General features: G+C 41.8%; 1 protein-coding gene across 1 annotated transcript; it reads left to right on the top strand.

The window, feature by feature from the left end:
• Nucleotides 1–449: 449 nt before the first annotated feature.
• Nucleotides 450–14,911, top strand: hdgfl2 (HDGF like 2). The gene is made up of 16 exons (XM_061824710.1): nucleotides 450–753; nucleotides 1,166–1,242; nucleotides 2,684–2,825; nucleotides 3,710–3,889; nucleotides 4,009–4,128; nucleotides 4,215–4,292; nucleotides 5,342–5,528; nucleotides 5,622–5,706; nucleotides 5,935–6,220; nucleotides 8,574–8,698; nucleotides 8,784–8,851; nucleotides 9,000–9,070; nucleotides 11,100–11,201; nucleotides 12,232–12,385; nucleotides 12,463–12,568; nucleotides 13,229–14,911. The coding sequence occupies exons 1-16, from the start codon at nucleotides 682–684 to the stop codon at nucleotides 13,323–13,325; spliced, it is 1,950 nt and encodes a 649-aa protein (XP_061680694.1). The 5' UTR covers nucleotides 450–681; the 3' UTR covers nucleotides 13,326–14,911.
• The last annotated feature ends 598 nt before the right edge of the window (nucleotides 14,912–15,509 follow it).

Genomic DNA, 15,509 nt, shown 5'->3' with positions numbered 1-15,509 from the left:
GAAAAAATATTAATAATTGTTTTCTAGTGTAAAGGACGATATTTGAAAAACGCCTTATTTTTATCACATACAAAAATGATCAGTTTGATTGAAAAATAAAATAATTATGAATATTTACTGCCTGACGTGATAATAAATATGATTAATATTTAGAGTTGAGAGGCTGAAATTCCAAGGATTAGGACAAGTTTGTTAATCATGGTCTCTAAAAGATGAATTGATTACCAAAAACTGATTAATCACAATTTGAACCGGTTAATTATAACACTGCTACAAAAATGTAAATTTTTCAAAAAACTATTACATCATTCTAGAAAGAATATAGTTTCCCCTCTCTCGAATCTATATTTTTCTTTACATATAATATATATACACACAATTTTAAATATATAGATATATATATATATTTTTACATTTAAAATTTCATTTACCTCTCATAGGAAGTCTTTTTATTCTGAAGGCGTGTCAACAAGATCTGACCGGAAGTCGTTGGGCTTCTCTCTTGCTTGTATGTTCTCGCGGTAACGCTTAGCTTCGTACACCATTAGCTTCCCTTAGCCAACGCCGTCGTTTTTCAGCTTTTTGTGTCGACCTGGCCACCGCCAACCCGGAGAGACACGCCGAAGGCCGAGCGCCTTTTATTCCTACGTTTGTTACCAGGCCGCCGAGGGGAGGGGGACCATGCCGCACAACTTCCAGCCTGGAGACCTGGTCTTTGCCAAAATGAAGGGCTACCCCCATTGGCCAGCCAGGGTAAGTAAGCTAGTAGCAGCAGCAGCAGGCAGGAGGAGGAGGAGGTGGATGAGGAGGGAGGGGAGGCTTATGCATCCTTGCAACCCGACGACACTGGGCACACATACAATGTCACCATTATGTAGTTTTGCATTTTCCAGGTGGCTTTTATATGGGCATGCATGACAGCTGAAATAAGCCCCGGTTTGCATGGGACCATATCGGCCTCATCTTCATACATTACGAGCGAAGCTAACCTTATTTGTTCCCCCCCATTTGACGTGCGTGTTTTGCACAAACAACATAACTTTATTTTAAGTCCTGCCCAGTGCCAAAATGGTCAAAGTCGTCTGCAGTTAACTGTCAGAGCATTTCGCCACCAATACGATGTCGATATTGCAATGTTAACACTATTGTGGTGTTTATGGTTTAGATTGAAGATGTGGCTGATGGTGCAGTGAAGCCTCCGCCGAATAAAATTCCCATTTTCTTCTTTGGGACTCACGAAACGTAAGTACACATCTGTTTCGCATAAAATGCAGACAATGGCTCGAGTGCTAGTGTTGTTTTATCAAATATCCATATCGTCCGTTTCTGATGTGTGTGTATACACTGGTACTTGGTAATAGTTGGTAGAGTTTAATGAGTAAGTCCCCCTTGAAATCAATGAACATGCTGTTAATTCGTTATAGCCAGCCAATAACATTTGGGCATATAATTTAAAGGAATGTAAAAAATGAAACCGTTTGTGCATCATGATTTAATTCCGCAATAGTATCTCAAGGCACCATTCTACAGTACACCACTGTTTTGCATACAAGATCGATGCCCTATGAGGGCACAGGCCAGTGACAAGTGTATGTTGGGCCCAAGCCTGGATAACTGCAGAGGGTTGCCTCAGGAATAGCATCCATGTTAAAACTATGCCGAACAATATGAGCGTACATACGAAGATTTCCATACTGAATATATCGTGGCCCGTGTTAACATTACCAGTAGACTGGACCTTGACAGCCAAGGTGGTCAGAGAGACAGCCTTGAGTACTTTGTGTATCTTTTGTAAGAAAGTGGTGAAACCACAAAGTCCAGGAACTCATACAAGGACAGAGGAATGTAGGAAAAGGCTGTTGGTGCCCATTTTTAAGAACGAAGGTGAAATACAAAGCTGTGGCAACTATAGAGGAATAAAGTTGATGAGTCACAGAATGAAGTTATCGGAAAGAGTGGTAGAGACTAGACCCAAGGCAGAAGTAAGTATTAGTGAGCAACAGTATGGTTTCATGCCTAGAAAGAGCACCACAGATGCTTTATTTGCCTTTAGGGTGTTTGTGTTTGATGAAGGTCAGAATGCGCTCCATTGTGTCTTTGTAGCTTTAGAAAAAGCGTATGGCTGAGTACCCAGAGAGGAATTGTGCCACTGCATGCTAAAGTCTGGATTGCTATACATACATACATTACAAGCTTCATCATACTGTGACTAAGAAGTGTAATAATTTGCTTCTTTGGGACTTGGAAAATAAAAGTTCGCTACTGTTTTACCATAGGTCTGTCTATGCAAGAAATATTGAGGCCGTGGTGTAGTTTTGGTCTAAATGGAACAAAAATCTATATCATCTACATCTGATGTGTAAATAATTGTAATTTGTGTTCGTGTATATGTGGTAAGCATTTCTGAGTTAATTATATTTGGAGCTTTTTATACCTCTAAGAAAATTAATAAGAATAATACAACATTTTGGAAAAGTCTATGTTCATTAAACAAATTGTAGTGCTATAGTACGGGATTAGTGTTTCATAAATGCAGGTAATGATTACACATTTAAAAAAGAAAACAAGCAATCTTCTCTCTCCCATTAGTTTTGTTGAAAATGTTGCTTTTCTTTTGTTTTGTTTGTTGCATTGTCACATTTTTTTGTGTTTTGTTTTGTCGTTTTTGCATTGTCACTTGCAGTGCATTTCTCGCAGCCAAGGACCTTTTTGCCTATGAAAAGTACAGCGATCGCTACGGAAAGCCCAACAAAAGAAAAGGCTTCAATGAAGGCTTATGGGAGATCCAGAACAATCCACACGCCTCCTACAGTGCTCCACCTGTGGTAAGTCACCCATACCAACTACGCTTCAGAGAGGACTGTAAACATAGGGGAGCGGACAACAAAAAAATGAGTAATTGAACCCCACCCCCCAATGGTGATAGTAACCTATAACACTTTAAACACACCACAGACTCTTTTGATGACAATCTCATTTTACAACATTAACATTAAAAATAAATGGCTTACATATGACCTGATATATAAAAAAATGGACTCCTATTGATTTTTTTTTTTTTTCGCCTTGGCTCTGCCGCTACAAAGATCTTGGACCTCTCCAGAGGTATCATATCAACATACTTCTGTGACACCAATTCCTATGTTCCTATCATCCAGTTCTTTTGGTTGCGTCTTGTGACATCTTCAGGTGTTCCAGAAAGAACACAAAAATATTAGAGCCATAAACGTGCGTTTTTCAGAAAGTAGCAAGGGATACGTTATACAGGACAAACACGAATACAGTGAATACTTTGTTCTCGAACGTCTCAGTTCTTGAACAAATTGTTTTTTTTGAACGAAAATTTCAAGATTTTTTTTTTTTTGCTTCCGTTTTCGAACGAAAATTGGTACTTGAACGCCCGCGACAAACCCGGAACTAACAATGCGCACGGCCCAAACAGCTGGCCCACGACGCGCTTTGTTGTGAATTCCCACGCACCCAAAAAAACCCAGAAATAACATAACGCGGGTGACCTAACCAGCTGATCCACGACACGCGTTGTTATTGTGTGTAACGCCACCTCTGTACGCAGAATATTGAATCGGTTCTCGAACCGCCTTCTGGAACGGATTGTGGTCCAGAACAGAGGTTGTACACACATAGCGAAATAGGTGGAAGTTCACTGTTAGAGGTTTTTGCAACATTGCTGATTCTTTTTCTTCTTCAGCCCGCCAGCTCGTCCGACAGCGAGGGCAACAATGCCGGCGGAGGAAGTGATGAAGATGACGACGAAGATGAAGCTCCCGTGCCCAGGAAAGTAGAGTCGGCAAGCGAAGTTGACTCTGATTCCGCCAGTGAAGACAGAGGAAGGGGGAGAGGGGTGAAGAGGAAGCCGCCAGCTATTAAGGTAGATCGACAAGCTCCTTTTTAAATCTAACAGCCTCTTCTGTGTTTTCCTTGTTTATAAATACATTAAAACGGTCATTTCCTGTATTTGAAATTAAGTCTCGTCCCTTGTGTCTTTAGCGTCCAGCTCCCCCCAAAAAGGCTCGTCCCGCGTCCACTGACAGAGATGAGGAAAGCGGATCTCCATCAGAATCAGAAGCCACCCCTTCAGAGTCTGAATCTGGCAAAAACAGTGACCAGGTCATTAGAGAGAAAGAGACCCCCCCCCCCACACACACACACACACACACACACAATGACATGCCGTCATCTTTCATGTTTCACAGGATTTTACTCCGGAGAAGAAACCAACTGGGAGAGGTGGCAAGAAAGCAGCAGCAGCAGCAGGCAGAGGAAAGAAAAAGGTATACAATTAAATTTGTTTAAATTTAAGGAAGCACTTTTCGGAACGAGGACTCAATTGTTTTGCGTAGAGTACTCATAAAATACAGAAATGATTTGGTGGTTCAGTGGGTAAAGCATTGGCCTCATAGTTCTGAGGTCCCGGGTTCAATCCCAGAGCTGGCCATGTGTAGTTTGCATGTTCTCCCCGTACCTGCGTGGGTTTCCTCCGGGCACTCCGGTTTTCCTCCAACATTCCTAAAACATGCAACATTAATTGGACACTCTAAATTGCCCCTTGGTGTGATTGTGAGTGCGGCTGTTTGTCTCGATGTGCCCTGCGATTGGCTGGCAACAAGTTCAGGGTGTACCCCGCCTCCTGCCCGTTGACAGCTGGGATAGGCTCCAGTACTCTCCGCGACCCTCGTGAGGATAAGCGGTGAAGAAAATGAATGGATGGATGGTTGTTTTCATTTTTGAGTATTTATCCATCCATCCAACCATCTATATGCTATAGCGCTTGTTCTTATTAGGGTTGCAGGTGAGCTGGAGCCTTTCCCAGCTGACTCTGGGCAAGAGGTGGCATGCACCATGGAGTGGTTGCTGACCAGTTGCAGGGCAAATATCACATTCATAACTATGGACAATCCTTTCTTCAATTCAGCATATTTTGTGAAAAACCCACACAAGTATGGGTAGAACATGCTAGCGCTACGCAGGAAAGGTCCAGATTTGAACACCAAAGCTCTGAACTGTGATAGAGGAAAAACTTACAATTTAAATGACAAAATCCGATTTATTTTCATTTTAAAAAACAGGTAAGTACAATCCTAAGAATATGATTTTAAGATACAATTTGAGGCTGTAATGCATTTTTGTCAACTCAAGTGCTTCCAGTGTCTTAAAAAAGCTTTCCAAAACTCTAAAATAGACTTGGCCAAAAGTCAGTGGAAGGGAAGTTTAAAATAATTTCTATCTGGACTGATTTGAAAAATATATATATATATTTTTTTGTGTAATTAACTGTAAACCCACGGCCTAAATTATCTACCTATCTTTGGGCCCTTTGCAGAAAGATTTATCCAGCTCGGATTCAGACTCAGGATCCAGTTCCGAGAAGAAAGCGGCAGACAGCGACTCAGAGGATGAAAAGCCCCGACCGGCTGTGTCTGGCTCAGAGTCTCAGTCGGGCTCCAAGTCTGACTCAGAATCTGACCCGCCTCCGCGGAAGGCTCCACCGGCACGCAAAAAAGCTGCAGGCAAGTTTGAAAGAATTATTCTAGTTTAAGTTTTTTTAATTAATTTATTTATTTATTTGATGTAATGGTAATTTCTTATGTTCCTGTCCACAGAGAAACCAGCACCAAAGCCTCGTGCACGGAAACCTAAAGCTCCACCTCCAAAACCAGCAGCATCATCGTCATCAGACAGTGATAGGTCAGTCTGCTCCCCAAATACATGCACATACGTAACATTGTTAAGTCACAGAAGGTTATTAGCATCTTGAATTGCCCCCTGCCCACCTCGTATTTCATATGCAGGAAAAACCCTGTAACCCGGCAGTCTGTTCATATGTCTGAAAATTCCCAACTTCAATGTTTGTACTAAGTAGAGTAGTGTCTGTACACACGTCAGCTGTCTAAGTCAATCCCTGTGCACCGACAGCGACAGCGAGCCGGACCGCATAAGCGAGTGGAAGAAACGGGATGAGGAGCGGCGGAGGGAGCTAGAGGAGCGACGGAAAAAGGAGGAGGCGGAGGAGCTACGGCGGCTACGGGAGCGTGAAAAGGAGGAGGACGAGAAGCGGAAAAGGGAGAAAGAGGTAAAAAAGGACAGTGACAGCAGCAGCTCAGATGAAGGTGTCGACGATCACCCGCTGAAGAGGTCCAAGAAACCCCCGCCGCCCCCGATCCCAGCGCCATCTGATTCCGACTCTGCATCATCAGCTGAGGTAACAAGAGCGTGATTCTTCTGCACTCCCAATAGGGCCGTGTTTCCCAATCTTCGTGAGGCAAGACACATATTATTCATCGTAAAAATCTAACAACAAACTGCCAAACACAAGTACTACAAAAATACATACAGTGCCTTGTGAAAGTATTCGGCCCCCTTGAACTTTTCAACCTTTTGCCACATTTTATTTAGGCTTCAAACATAAAGATATAAAAATTTCATTTTTTGTCAAGAATCAACAAGTAGGACACAATCATGAGGTGGAACAAAATTTATTAGATATTTGAAACTTTTTTAACAAATGAAAAACTGAAAATTGGGAGGTGGAATATTATTCGGCCCCTTTACTTTTAGTGCAACAAACTCACTCCAGAAGTTCAGTGAGGATCTCTGAATGATCCAATGTTGGCTGATGACGACAAATAGAATCCGCCTGTGTATAATCAAGTCTTCGTATAAGTGCACCTGCTCTGTGATAGTCTCAGGGTTCTGTTTAACGTGCAGAGAGCATCGTGAAGACCAATGTACAAACCAGGCAGGTCAGAGATACTGTTGTGGACAATTTTAAAGCCGGATTTGGATACAAAAAGATTTCCCAAGTTTTAAACCTCTCAAGGAGCACTGTGCAACCAATCATATTGAAATAGAAGGAGTATTAGACCACTACAAATGTACAAAGACCTGCATATCCCTCTAAACTTTCACCTGGAACAAGGAGAAGACTGATCAGAGATGCAGCCAAGAGGGCTATGATCACTCTGGATGAACTGCAGAGATCTACAGCTGAGGTGGGAGAGTCTGTCCATAGGACAACAATCAGTCATGCACAAATCTGGACTTTATGGAAGAGTGGCAAGAAGAAAGCTATTTCTCAAAGATATCCATAAAAAGTCTCGTTTAAAGTTTGCCACAAGCATACTGGGAGACACACCAAACATGTAGAAGGTGCTCTGGTGAGATAAAACCAAAATCGAACTTTTTGGCCACAATACAAAACGATATGTTTGGCCTAAAAGCAACACAGCTCATCACCCTGAACACAACATCCCCACTGTCCAACATGGTGGTGGCAGCCTCATGGTTTGGGCCTGCTTTTCTTCAGCAGGGACAGGGAAAATGGTTCAAATTGATCAGTAGATGAATGGCGCCAAATACAGGACCATTCTGGAAGAAAACCTGTTGGAGTCTCCAAAAGACCTGAGACTAAGATTAATCTTCCAACAGGAGAACGATCCAAAAGATAAGGCCAAATCTACAATGAAATGGTTCACAAAAAAACGTATCCAGGTGTTAGAATGGCCAAGTCAAAGTTCAGACCTGAATCCAATCGAGAATCTATGGGCAGAACTGAAGACTGCTGTTCACAAACGGTGTCCATCCAACCTCACAGAGCTAAAGATGTTTTGCAAGGAAGAATGGGCAATAATTTCACTCTCTCGATATGCGAAACTGATAGACCTAATGTACCCCAAGCGACTTGCAGCTGTAATTGCAGCAAAAGGTGGCGCAACAAAGTATTAATGCAAGGGGACCAAATAATATTGCACGCCCCACTTTTCAGGTTTTTATTTGTTAAAAAAAGATTAAAATGGCCAATAAATTTCATTCCACTTCACAATTGTGTCCCACTTGTTGTTGAATCTTGACAAAAAAAAAAAAAAAATCATATCTTTGTTTGAAGCCTCAAACGTGGCAAAAGTTTGAAAGGTTCAAGGGGGCCGAATACTGTCACAAGGCCCTGTTCAGTGGTGCCTTGAGGTATGAGTTTAATATTTCTTTAAACGTGTTTATCTTAATACACTTCAAGGCAAAGCTATGTGGTTGTTTAAATCTTCTTTTCCTTTCGGCTTGTCCCGTTAGGGGTCGCCACAGCGTGTCATCTTTTGCCATCTTAGCCTATCTTCTGCATCTTCCTCTCTAACCCAAACTGCCCTCATGTCTTCCCTTACCACATCCATAAACCTTATCTTTGGTCTTCCTCTCGCTCTTTTGCCTCGCAGCTCCATCCTCAGCACCCTTCCACCAATATACTCACTCTCTCGCCTCTGAACATGTCCAAACCATCAAAGTCTCCTCTTTCGAATCTTGTCTCCAAAATATCCAACTTTGGCTCTCCCTCTAATGAGCTAATTTCTAATCCTATCCAACCTGCTCACTCCGAGCGAGAACCTCAACATCTGCATTTCTGCTATAGACTGTGTAACTATCATTTAGTTTCGCTGTTAACTTCACCTGGGAGTGCCAATACAAAGCTTGAAGAAGCTGTATTTTTTAAGAGGTGTTCACTATCTGTCAAACTCCTCTGTTTACAATTCAATGTCGAAGTAAGTATGGTTTGTTTCTGTCAAAAGGTGAAGAAACCAGCCAAGAAGTCAGACAACCAAAACAAAAGCCGACTAAAGAAGGCAAAGGAAAGAAGGGAGAAGGAGCTCAGAGAGAAGAAAGCCAGACGGTCCGAGGAGAAGGCCAGAGCCAAGTGAGCCCACCTTTTCTATCAGAAGTCACATGCATGTTTGTCATCATACTCCAGGAACTTAAACAGTTGTTTTCTTTCATTTTAGGTCCAAGCCAGAAAAACCCAAACACAAATCAGAGAGGCCTCCACAGAAGAAAGTAGAAAAGAAAAAAGGTGACTAATATCTCACCACTCTCATGTTAAGTCGCAGTGGGGCATAACAGGGTGGAGTAAGTTTTCAGGAAACTTTCGCTCAGCTGAAGAATTGTGAAAAAGGAAATGAATGTAAATACTAATTGTTGTCCTGTGTGCTCAATGTCAGAACTATCGCCAGAGGAAAAACTTCAGAAACTCCACACAGACATCAAGTTTGCCCTGAAAGTGGACAACCCTGTAAGTGAACAATTCCATTCTTGGTAAAGAAACTGACAACATGAGCAGAATATTTTTCATTGTTTTCTCAATTACCACAAAGGAGCTAGGCAGAAGACGAGTTTCAACATTGGCAAAGACGGTGCTCATTTACGGCACATTTAAGATATGCGGCAGATTGCGACTGAACTCGACAATCTCAAACTAGCGATTGACCCTTGCAGGGAGTCACTGAAACCTAGAAACTCTTGATTACTTGTGTTCTTATTGGGTAAACATTTTGAGGCTCAACAAAACTACACGGTATTTTTATTCATTAAAAAAAATAAATGATGTGATTGTCAAGGAAGCAGCAGACTGCCCAAGTCCCTGTATATAATATAAAGAGCGCAAGCAGGTGAGAAGAAAGGGAGAGTGTGTGCATATTTGAGGGGCTTATGGAAATAATCACTTTTTAGCCATAGGTTCATATGAAATTGCAAATTTAATTAAGTATTATTGTAAAACACATTAGTAGGCCTGGGTGGCAACTGGAGGGATCTTGCTTCATACTTGGTTCCATCCATCCATCCATCATCTACCGCTTTTCTGGGTCGGGTCGCCTGGGAAGTTGCTTCAGCAGGCATACCCAGACTTCCCTTTCCCCAGCCACTTATTGCAGCTCTTCCGAAGGGATCCCGAAGCATTCCCAAGCCAGCTGAGAGACATAGTCTCTCCAGCGTGTCCTGGGTCGTCCTCAGGGTCTCTTTCCGGTGGGACATGCCCGGAACACCTCACCAGGGAGGCGTCCGGGAGGCATCCAGATCAGATGCCCCAGCCACCTCATCTGGCTCCTCTCAATGGAGGAGTAGCGGCTCGACACTGAGCCCCTCCCGGATGACTGAGCTTGTCAACCTCTCTCTCATGAAAAGCCCGGACACCTTGCAGAGAACACTGCTTGTATCTCGGCCGCTTGTATCTGGGATATTGTTCTTTCGGTCACGACTCACAGCTCGTGCCCATAGGTGAGGGTAGGAACGTAGATCGACTGGTAAATTGAGAGCTTCCCCTTTCAACTTAGCTCCCTCTTTACCACAACAGACCGCATCACTGCAGATGCTGCACCGATCCGTTTGTCGATCTCCCGCTCCATTCTTCCCTCACTCGTGAACAAGACCCCAAGATTCTTGAACTCCTCCACTTGGGGAACCATCTCATCCCCGACCCGGAGAGGGCACGCCAACCTTTTCCGACTGAGGACCATAGTCTCGGATTTGGATACGCTGATTCTCATCCCAGCCGCTTCACACTTGGCTGCGAATCGCTTCAGTGAGCGCTGGAGATCACGGCTTGATGAAGCCAACAGAACCACATCATCTGCAAAGAGCAGAGATGCGATGTTGAGGCCACCAAACTGGACACCCTCTACGCCTCAGCTGCGCCTAGAAATTCTGTCCATAAAAGTTATGAACAAAATTGTTGACAAAGGGCAGCCTAGGCGGAGTCAAACTCTCACCAGAAATGAATCCAACTTATTGGTAGCAATGCGGACCAAACTCTGACAGCGGTCATAGAGGGACCGAACAGCTCGTATCAGGGGGTTCGGTACCATACCATTCCCAATTCAAATTTTTAAATCCTAACATAACTAGTTGGGGACTCATGAAACTAGTTTAAGAAGCCCACACACTCGACAGCAGTTGAGCCACATTGCTTGTTGCACGCAGAGCCTTAAAGCACATTTTTCTAGACCGTGTTTACATGTTTTTGACATCTGCAAAGTAAATCATGAATCAGATTTTTGTGGGGGGGGGGGGGGGGGATACAGTTTATTTATGGGTCATATCACCCATTCCAACTTGCATATTGTATTGTAAAAAAGGGCAAGCAATTGACAGCACTAAAGAGTGGTCAATAATTTGTAAAAATAACTGAAGTACATGGCCACTGAGAAATAGTATAGAATTGTGGAAAAAATATGCAGTTGACCAAATTGAGATTTAGGAGGTTTTGGCCCATCAGTGATTATATGTAACGCGTTTGAAAGTGTCATGCTCCGTATATCATGCAGGACATTGAGCGATGTCTACAAGCCCTGGAAGAGCTGGAAGCAGTGCCCGTCACCAGCCAGATCCTCCACAAGAACGCAGACGTCATCGCCACGCTTAAAAAGGTGCATCTCTTCCTCGGACTATGATCCTGAAAAAACAGTTCAGCTCCTGGATCCTTCAATAAACTGCTGTGCAAAGTGGTGGTTGTTAATCACTTTCAAGGATTTTCTGGCTCAACAGTGTATTGCAATAGAGCTCGTGCACCTACGTCACCAAAATCACGTGACTGGTCATATTGCCAGTCAAACAAAGCATTGTTGCAAGTTAATTACGTTGAGACGAAACGAAAACATGTCTTATGGCACGAAGCCCAGAGTTTTGTCCGATACCATTCAACATTTAAAAGGTGATAATAAATGAAGATACGTGGAATAATGAGAGACACTTGGCATAGAGGACCCATATTTAAAGCTGAAATTGTTGTTTTTTTAATTCACTTCCGCTTGTCTTGGACAACTGGATCTACACATGTATTTGGTGAGTAAGTCGTCGAGATTTACACAGAAATGTTTGAAAGCGAATAAAAGTTCGGACGCATACAAATACTTCGTTGGAATAAATCCGGCATAGTGACAGGTTGACGGCTCATGAACGCGGAAGCGTATTCGGCTACACGTTAACCTTTGCCAGAATCCATCAATCTTTTCAGCTAATATTCAATACAAATACCAATATTTAAATAAGTAACCTCTGGTTTTACACAAACTCGCATTCATGAACTATGATTTAAAAAAAAAAAAAAAAAAAAAAGACGGAATTGTCTCCGCGAAAGTCCACGGAAGCGATTGGGGCCACACTTAACCTCCATAAACCTCTGCGACAGACAGTTTTTTTTAAATATACATTGTTCTCAAATGAGCCAACTTGGCATTATAAATACTTCTTGGTAGTTTGAGATTAAGAATTATTCCAACCTGAAACTAAGCGATCGCTACACAGGCGTGTGTGTATTTTAGTTGGGCACCATCGATCATGTTGAATTGCCAAAATCCATCGATATTTGACGTCACGTGCACGAGCTCTATAGGCATATCCACCCCATGTGTTGCTTTCAGAGTGGTACAACGGCAATATCTGTGTACCACCATGCAGATTCGTCGGTATAAAGCCAGTTCGGCAGTCATGGAGAAGGCCAGCGAGGTGTACAACAAGTTAAAAGTTCGTTTTGTGGGCAAACCAGAAGCGGCAGCTAAACTGAAAACAGACAAGGAAGGAGAGGTCAATGAGAAGGAGACACAAGACACAGGTTAAAAAAAAGCCAACACATTCAATTCAAAGCATAAATGAGTATATTTGATCATAAAGCTTTGTGTGTCTCGCCAGACTCTACTGCTGTGAATGGAGAGTCGCAAGAGAAAAAAGTTGAAGATGGGGAGGAGAATAGAGCCGAAGCTGACAGCAACAACCACACCAATTCCAGTCCAATCAGGTGAATGGAATGTGCTTGTTTGTTCTTTTCATTTATTTCTCAGTGATATGTGTCCATCAAGGGTAAATTCCATTCCACCCTTAAATGACAGAGTACCAGGAAGCAGGAGCTAATAATTCTCATAAATGCTCGAATAGAAAGGGGCAAAAATACATATTTATGCTGAAAACATACACCCTAACTAATGTAAGATTATTCATGTTTTTATTGAAAAACTTTATTCTTTTAAGATTACTGCTCAGTTTCTCATAAAAATATTTTTCTCTTATAAGGTTGCGTTGTACCATTTTCTTAAAAACAATATGGCTAATCATAAAGACTGCAATTTTTATACAAGTAATTTTTTTGTGGGGGCGGATTAGAGTCGTTGAGTTACTCCTGTTTTAGAGAAATACAACTTTTTTGTACAATTACATTTTTTTTTTCATGGATAGTACTTTATTCTTGCAAAATAACTTTGATTTTGAAAAAGCTCTCAATGTAAAGCAATTTATGTGAGTTGATACAAATGCAGTTTGTCAGATAGAGTAACATTGCAAAATAGTCAAAAAGTAAGTCTTGAAATCATGGGGGATAAGTCACAAAATTTGGAGGGAATATATTGCCCATTTGATAGTTGAAATAAAACTGAAGCATAGTTTTATTACACTTTCTGGACAGGCGGAGCCCAGACAGCCCAGAGCAGACCGATGAATACACCCAAGCAAACAACAACAATATTTCAGCAGCGATGGAGGCATCACCTGCTGAAAGTTAAATAAAAGACCCCCCTTAACAACCACTGCAGTGAACCAAGTGCTAAAGATGGAGGACAGACATAAGGCAACAACACTGCGACACAATCATCACCGTCTGCTATACGTTAGTGTCCATGCGTTGGACATTTTCAACTATTGACACTGTCAGTACGTACTTATTTTTGCATTTTTTGTCAGTGCAGAGATTAAGTGTTCCTATTGTCATAGTTTGTGTTGCACATGCCATATCTTTTAAAGGAGAAGTAATCACGCAACTTTTGGGGGCAAGAGTACGTTGTATATGCCACTACTAATCAAAAGTAAGTATTCTGGTTAATATTGGATTTGTGGAATAAGAATTAAATACTGTAGAATAATTGATCAACAATCACCAACCTAAGGGCATTGCCATTTTAAGCAATATTGCCCTCTGCTGGCGACCCAAAGGAACTTCACAATCACCCCCCCAAACTTTGCATATGTCGTGACCAAACCCATAACCCCGATTGACAGATTCCCTGTGTATTTTGTGAGTTGCTGACATGATAGTTTGACCCTGAGCTGGCTAAAATGTATTCAAACTATTATGTCAGCAACATACAGCATACACAGGGAATCTGCTGATTACAGGTTCACAGACTACCTGTGTATACTTCCATCAGCTGACGTACACAGCCGTCGCAAGGAAACTGACATCATGCCTACCCCATCACATGACCAAACTGGGAATTATACACAGGGAATCTGCAAACCTATTTTTCAGATTTGGTCACATGACATATGCAACCATTGCGCGTTTAGTTGTGATGTTAGTTTTCAGTCACGAGGAAAGGGTGATATTGCCTAAAATGGCGATGCCCCGAGATTGCTGGAATTGAATTATTCTGATTAATTCTTATTCCACGAATGCAAAATCAAAAAGAATGCCATCTTTTGATTAGTCGTGGCTCATGTGTAATTGTTGCAACAAAAAAAAAAAAGAATTGTGGGTCGCAGAAATGTCTTCTTACATCACTTGGTCCTGTTTGGTAATTGTTAATTTTTTTACCTCTGTCATATTGTACACAAATACGATGAATACATGCACTTGTGAACTCCGTATGGGTCGCCGAAGATATGCTTTATGAATTTTGAATCTTGATGAATTTTTCACTTTGATGCCCGGATGTCTTGTCGGCTTCCTTCCTTCCTTTTTTTTTTTTTATAATATATATATATATAAATGCTAAAAAACATCACAAAGAGCACCTGTTGTTTGTATTTGACATTTTGAGAGTGGTGAACTTGTCTTAAGTTTTTTTTTTAAGTGTATGTCAATGAAAATAGTTAACAGGTCTGCTGACTTCTTATAGATTTGTTTTCACATATTTGCAAAAAAAGAATTCTGTGGCATTACACACACGCATTGTCTCGCTGTAATGTCTGCTTCTGATAACCTGCGTGATGTCAAAACGACCCGGCGAAAAGTGTGGAGATCTCACGTAGCTGCCCACTGAACTTAAATAATTCAATAATAAACAATACAAACGGCGGGTGGTATATGGAAGCATTTCTATCTCCTTAGTTGAGACTTTAATAAAAAGCCTCTGCATGGTTTTGCTCTTTGCTCTGTTGTCATTTGTGTGGATTTGCATCAATATTTGCTCATTCCTGTGTTAATGACGGGGGTGCAAATACTTTTATTTTTTCAAGATACCATGAAGTTTTAGATTAGGGTGGCTGAGGTACTACCATTGACCTATTTACACTCAGTTGCTTAATTCAGTCAACTGGGCATGAAACCCAAATTTTACACTACTATCTAGAAGTTTTCTGCATTTACACAAGTAAAATTACTCAAAAACTCATTTAACATTCAAAAAGTACATTATATGATGAATAAAATAACTGGGAAATGATTTAGGATTGAAAATGGTTCAGTGATTATAATTCTGAAGTAAAGGAAGATTATTCATCGTAAGGTGGAACAGTGGGTGCAGCTGTTGAGCGTTGGCCTCACATTACTGAGGACCAGGGTTCAAATCCTGCCCCACCTCTGTGGACTTTTCATGTTTTCCCCGTGCCTGCGTGACATGTCTCCGGGCACTCCGGTTTCCTCCCACGTCCCAAAAACATGCACTAATTGGAGGCTCTAAATTGCCCTTAGATGTGATTGTGTGACTCGTTTGTCTATGTGCCCTGCGATTGGCTTCACAGCCAGTTCA

This window comes from Syngnathoides biaculeatus, chromosome 7 (assembly GCF_019802595.1).
Source record: "Syngnathoides biaculeatus isolate LvHL_M chromosome 7, ASM1980259v1, whole genome shotgun sequence".
NCBI lineage: Eukaryota > Metazoa > Chordata > Actinopteri > Syngnathiformes > Syngnathidae > Syngnathoides > Syngnathoides biaculeatus.
Note: the sequence above shows the minus strand (reverse complement) of the source record. Positions and strands in the feature narration are given on the sequence as shown.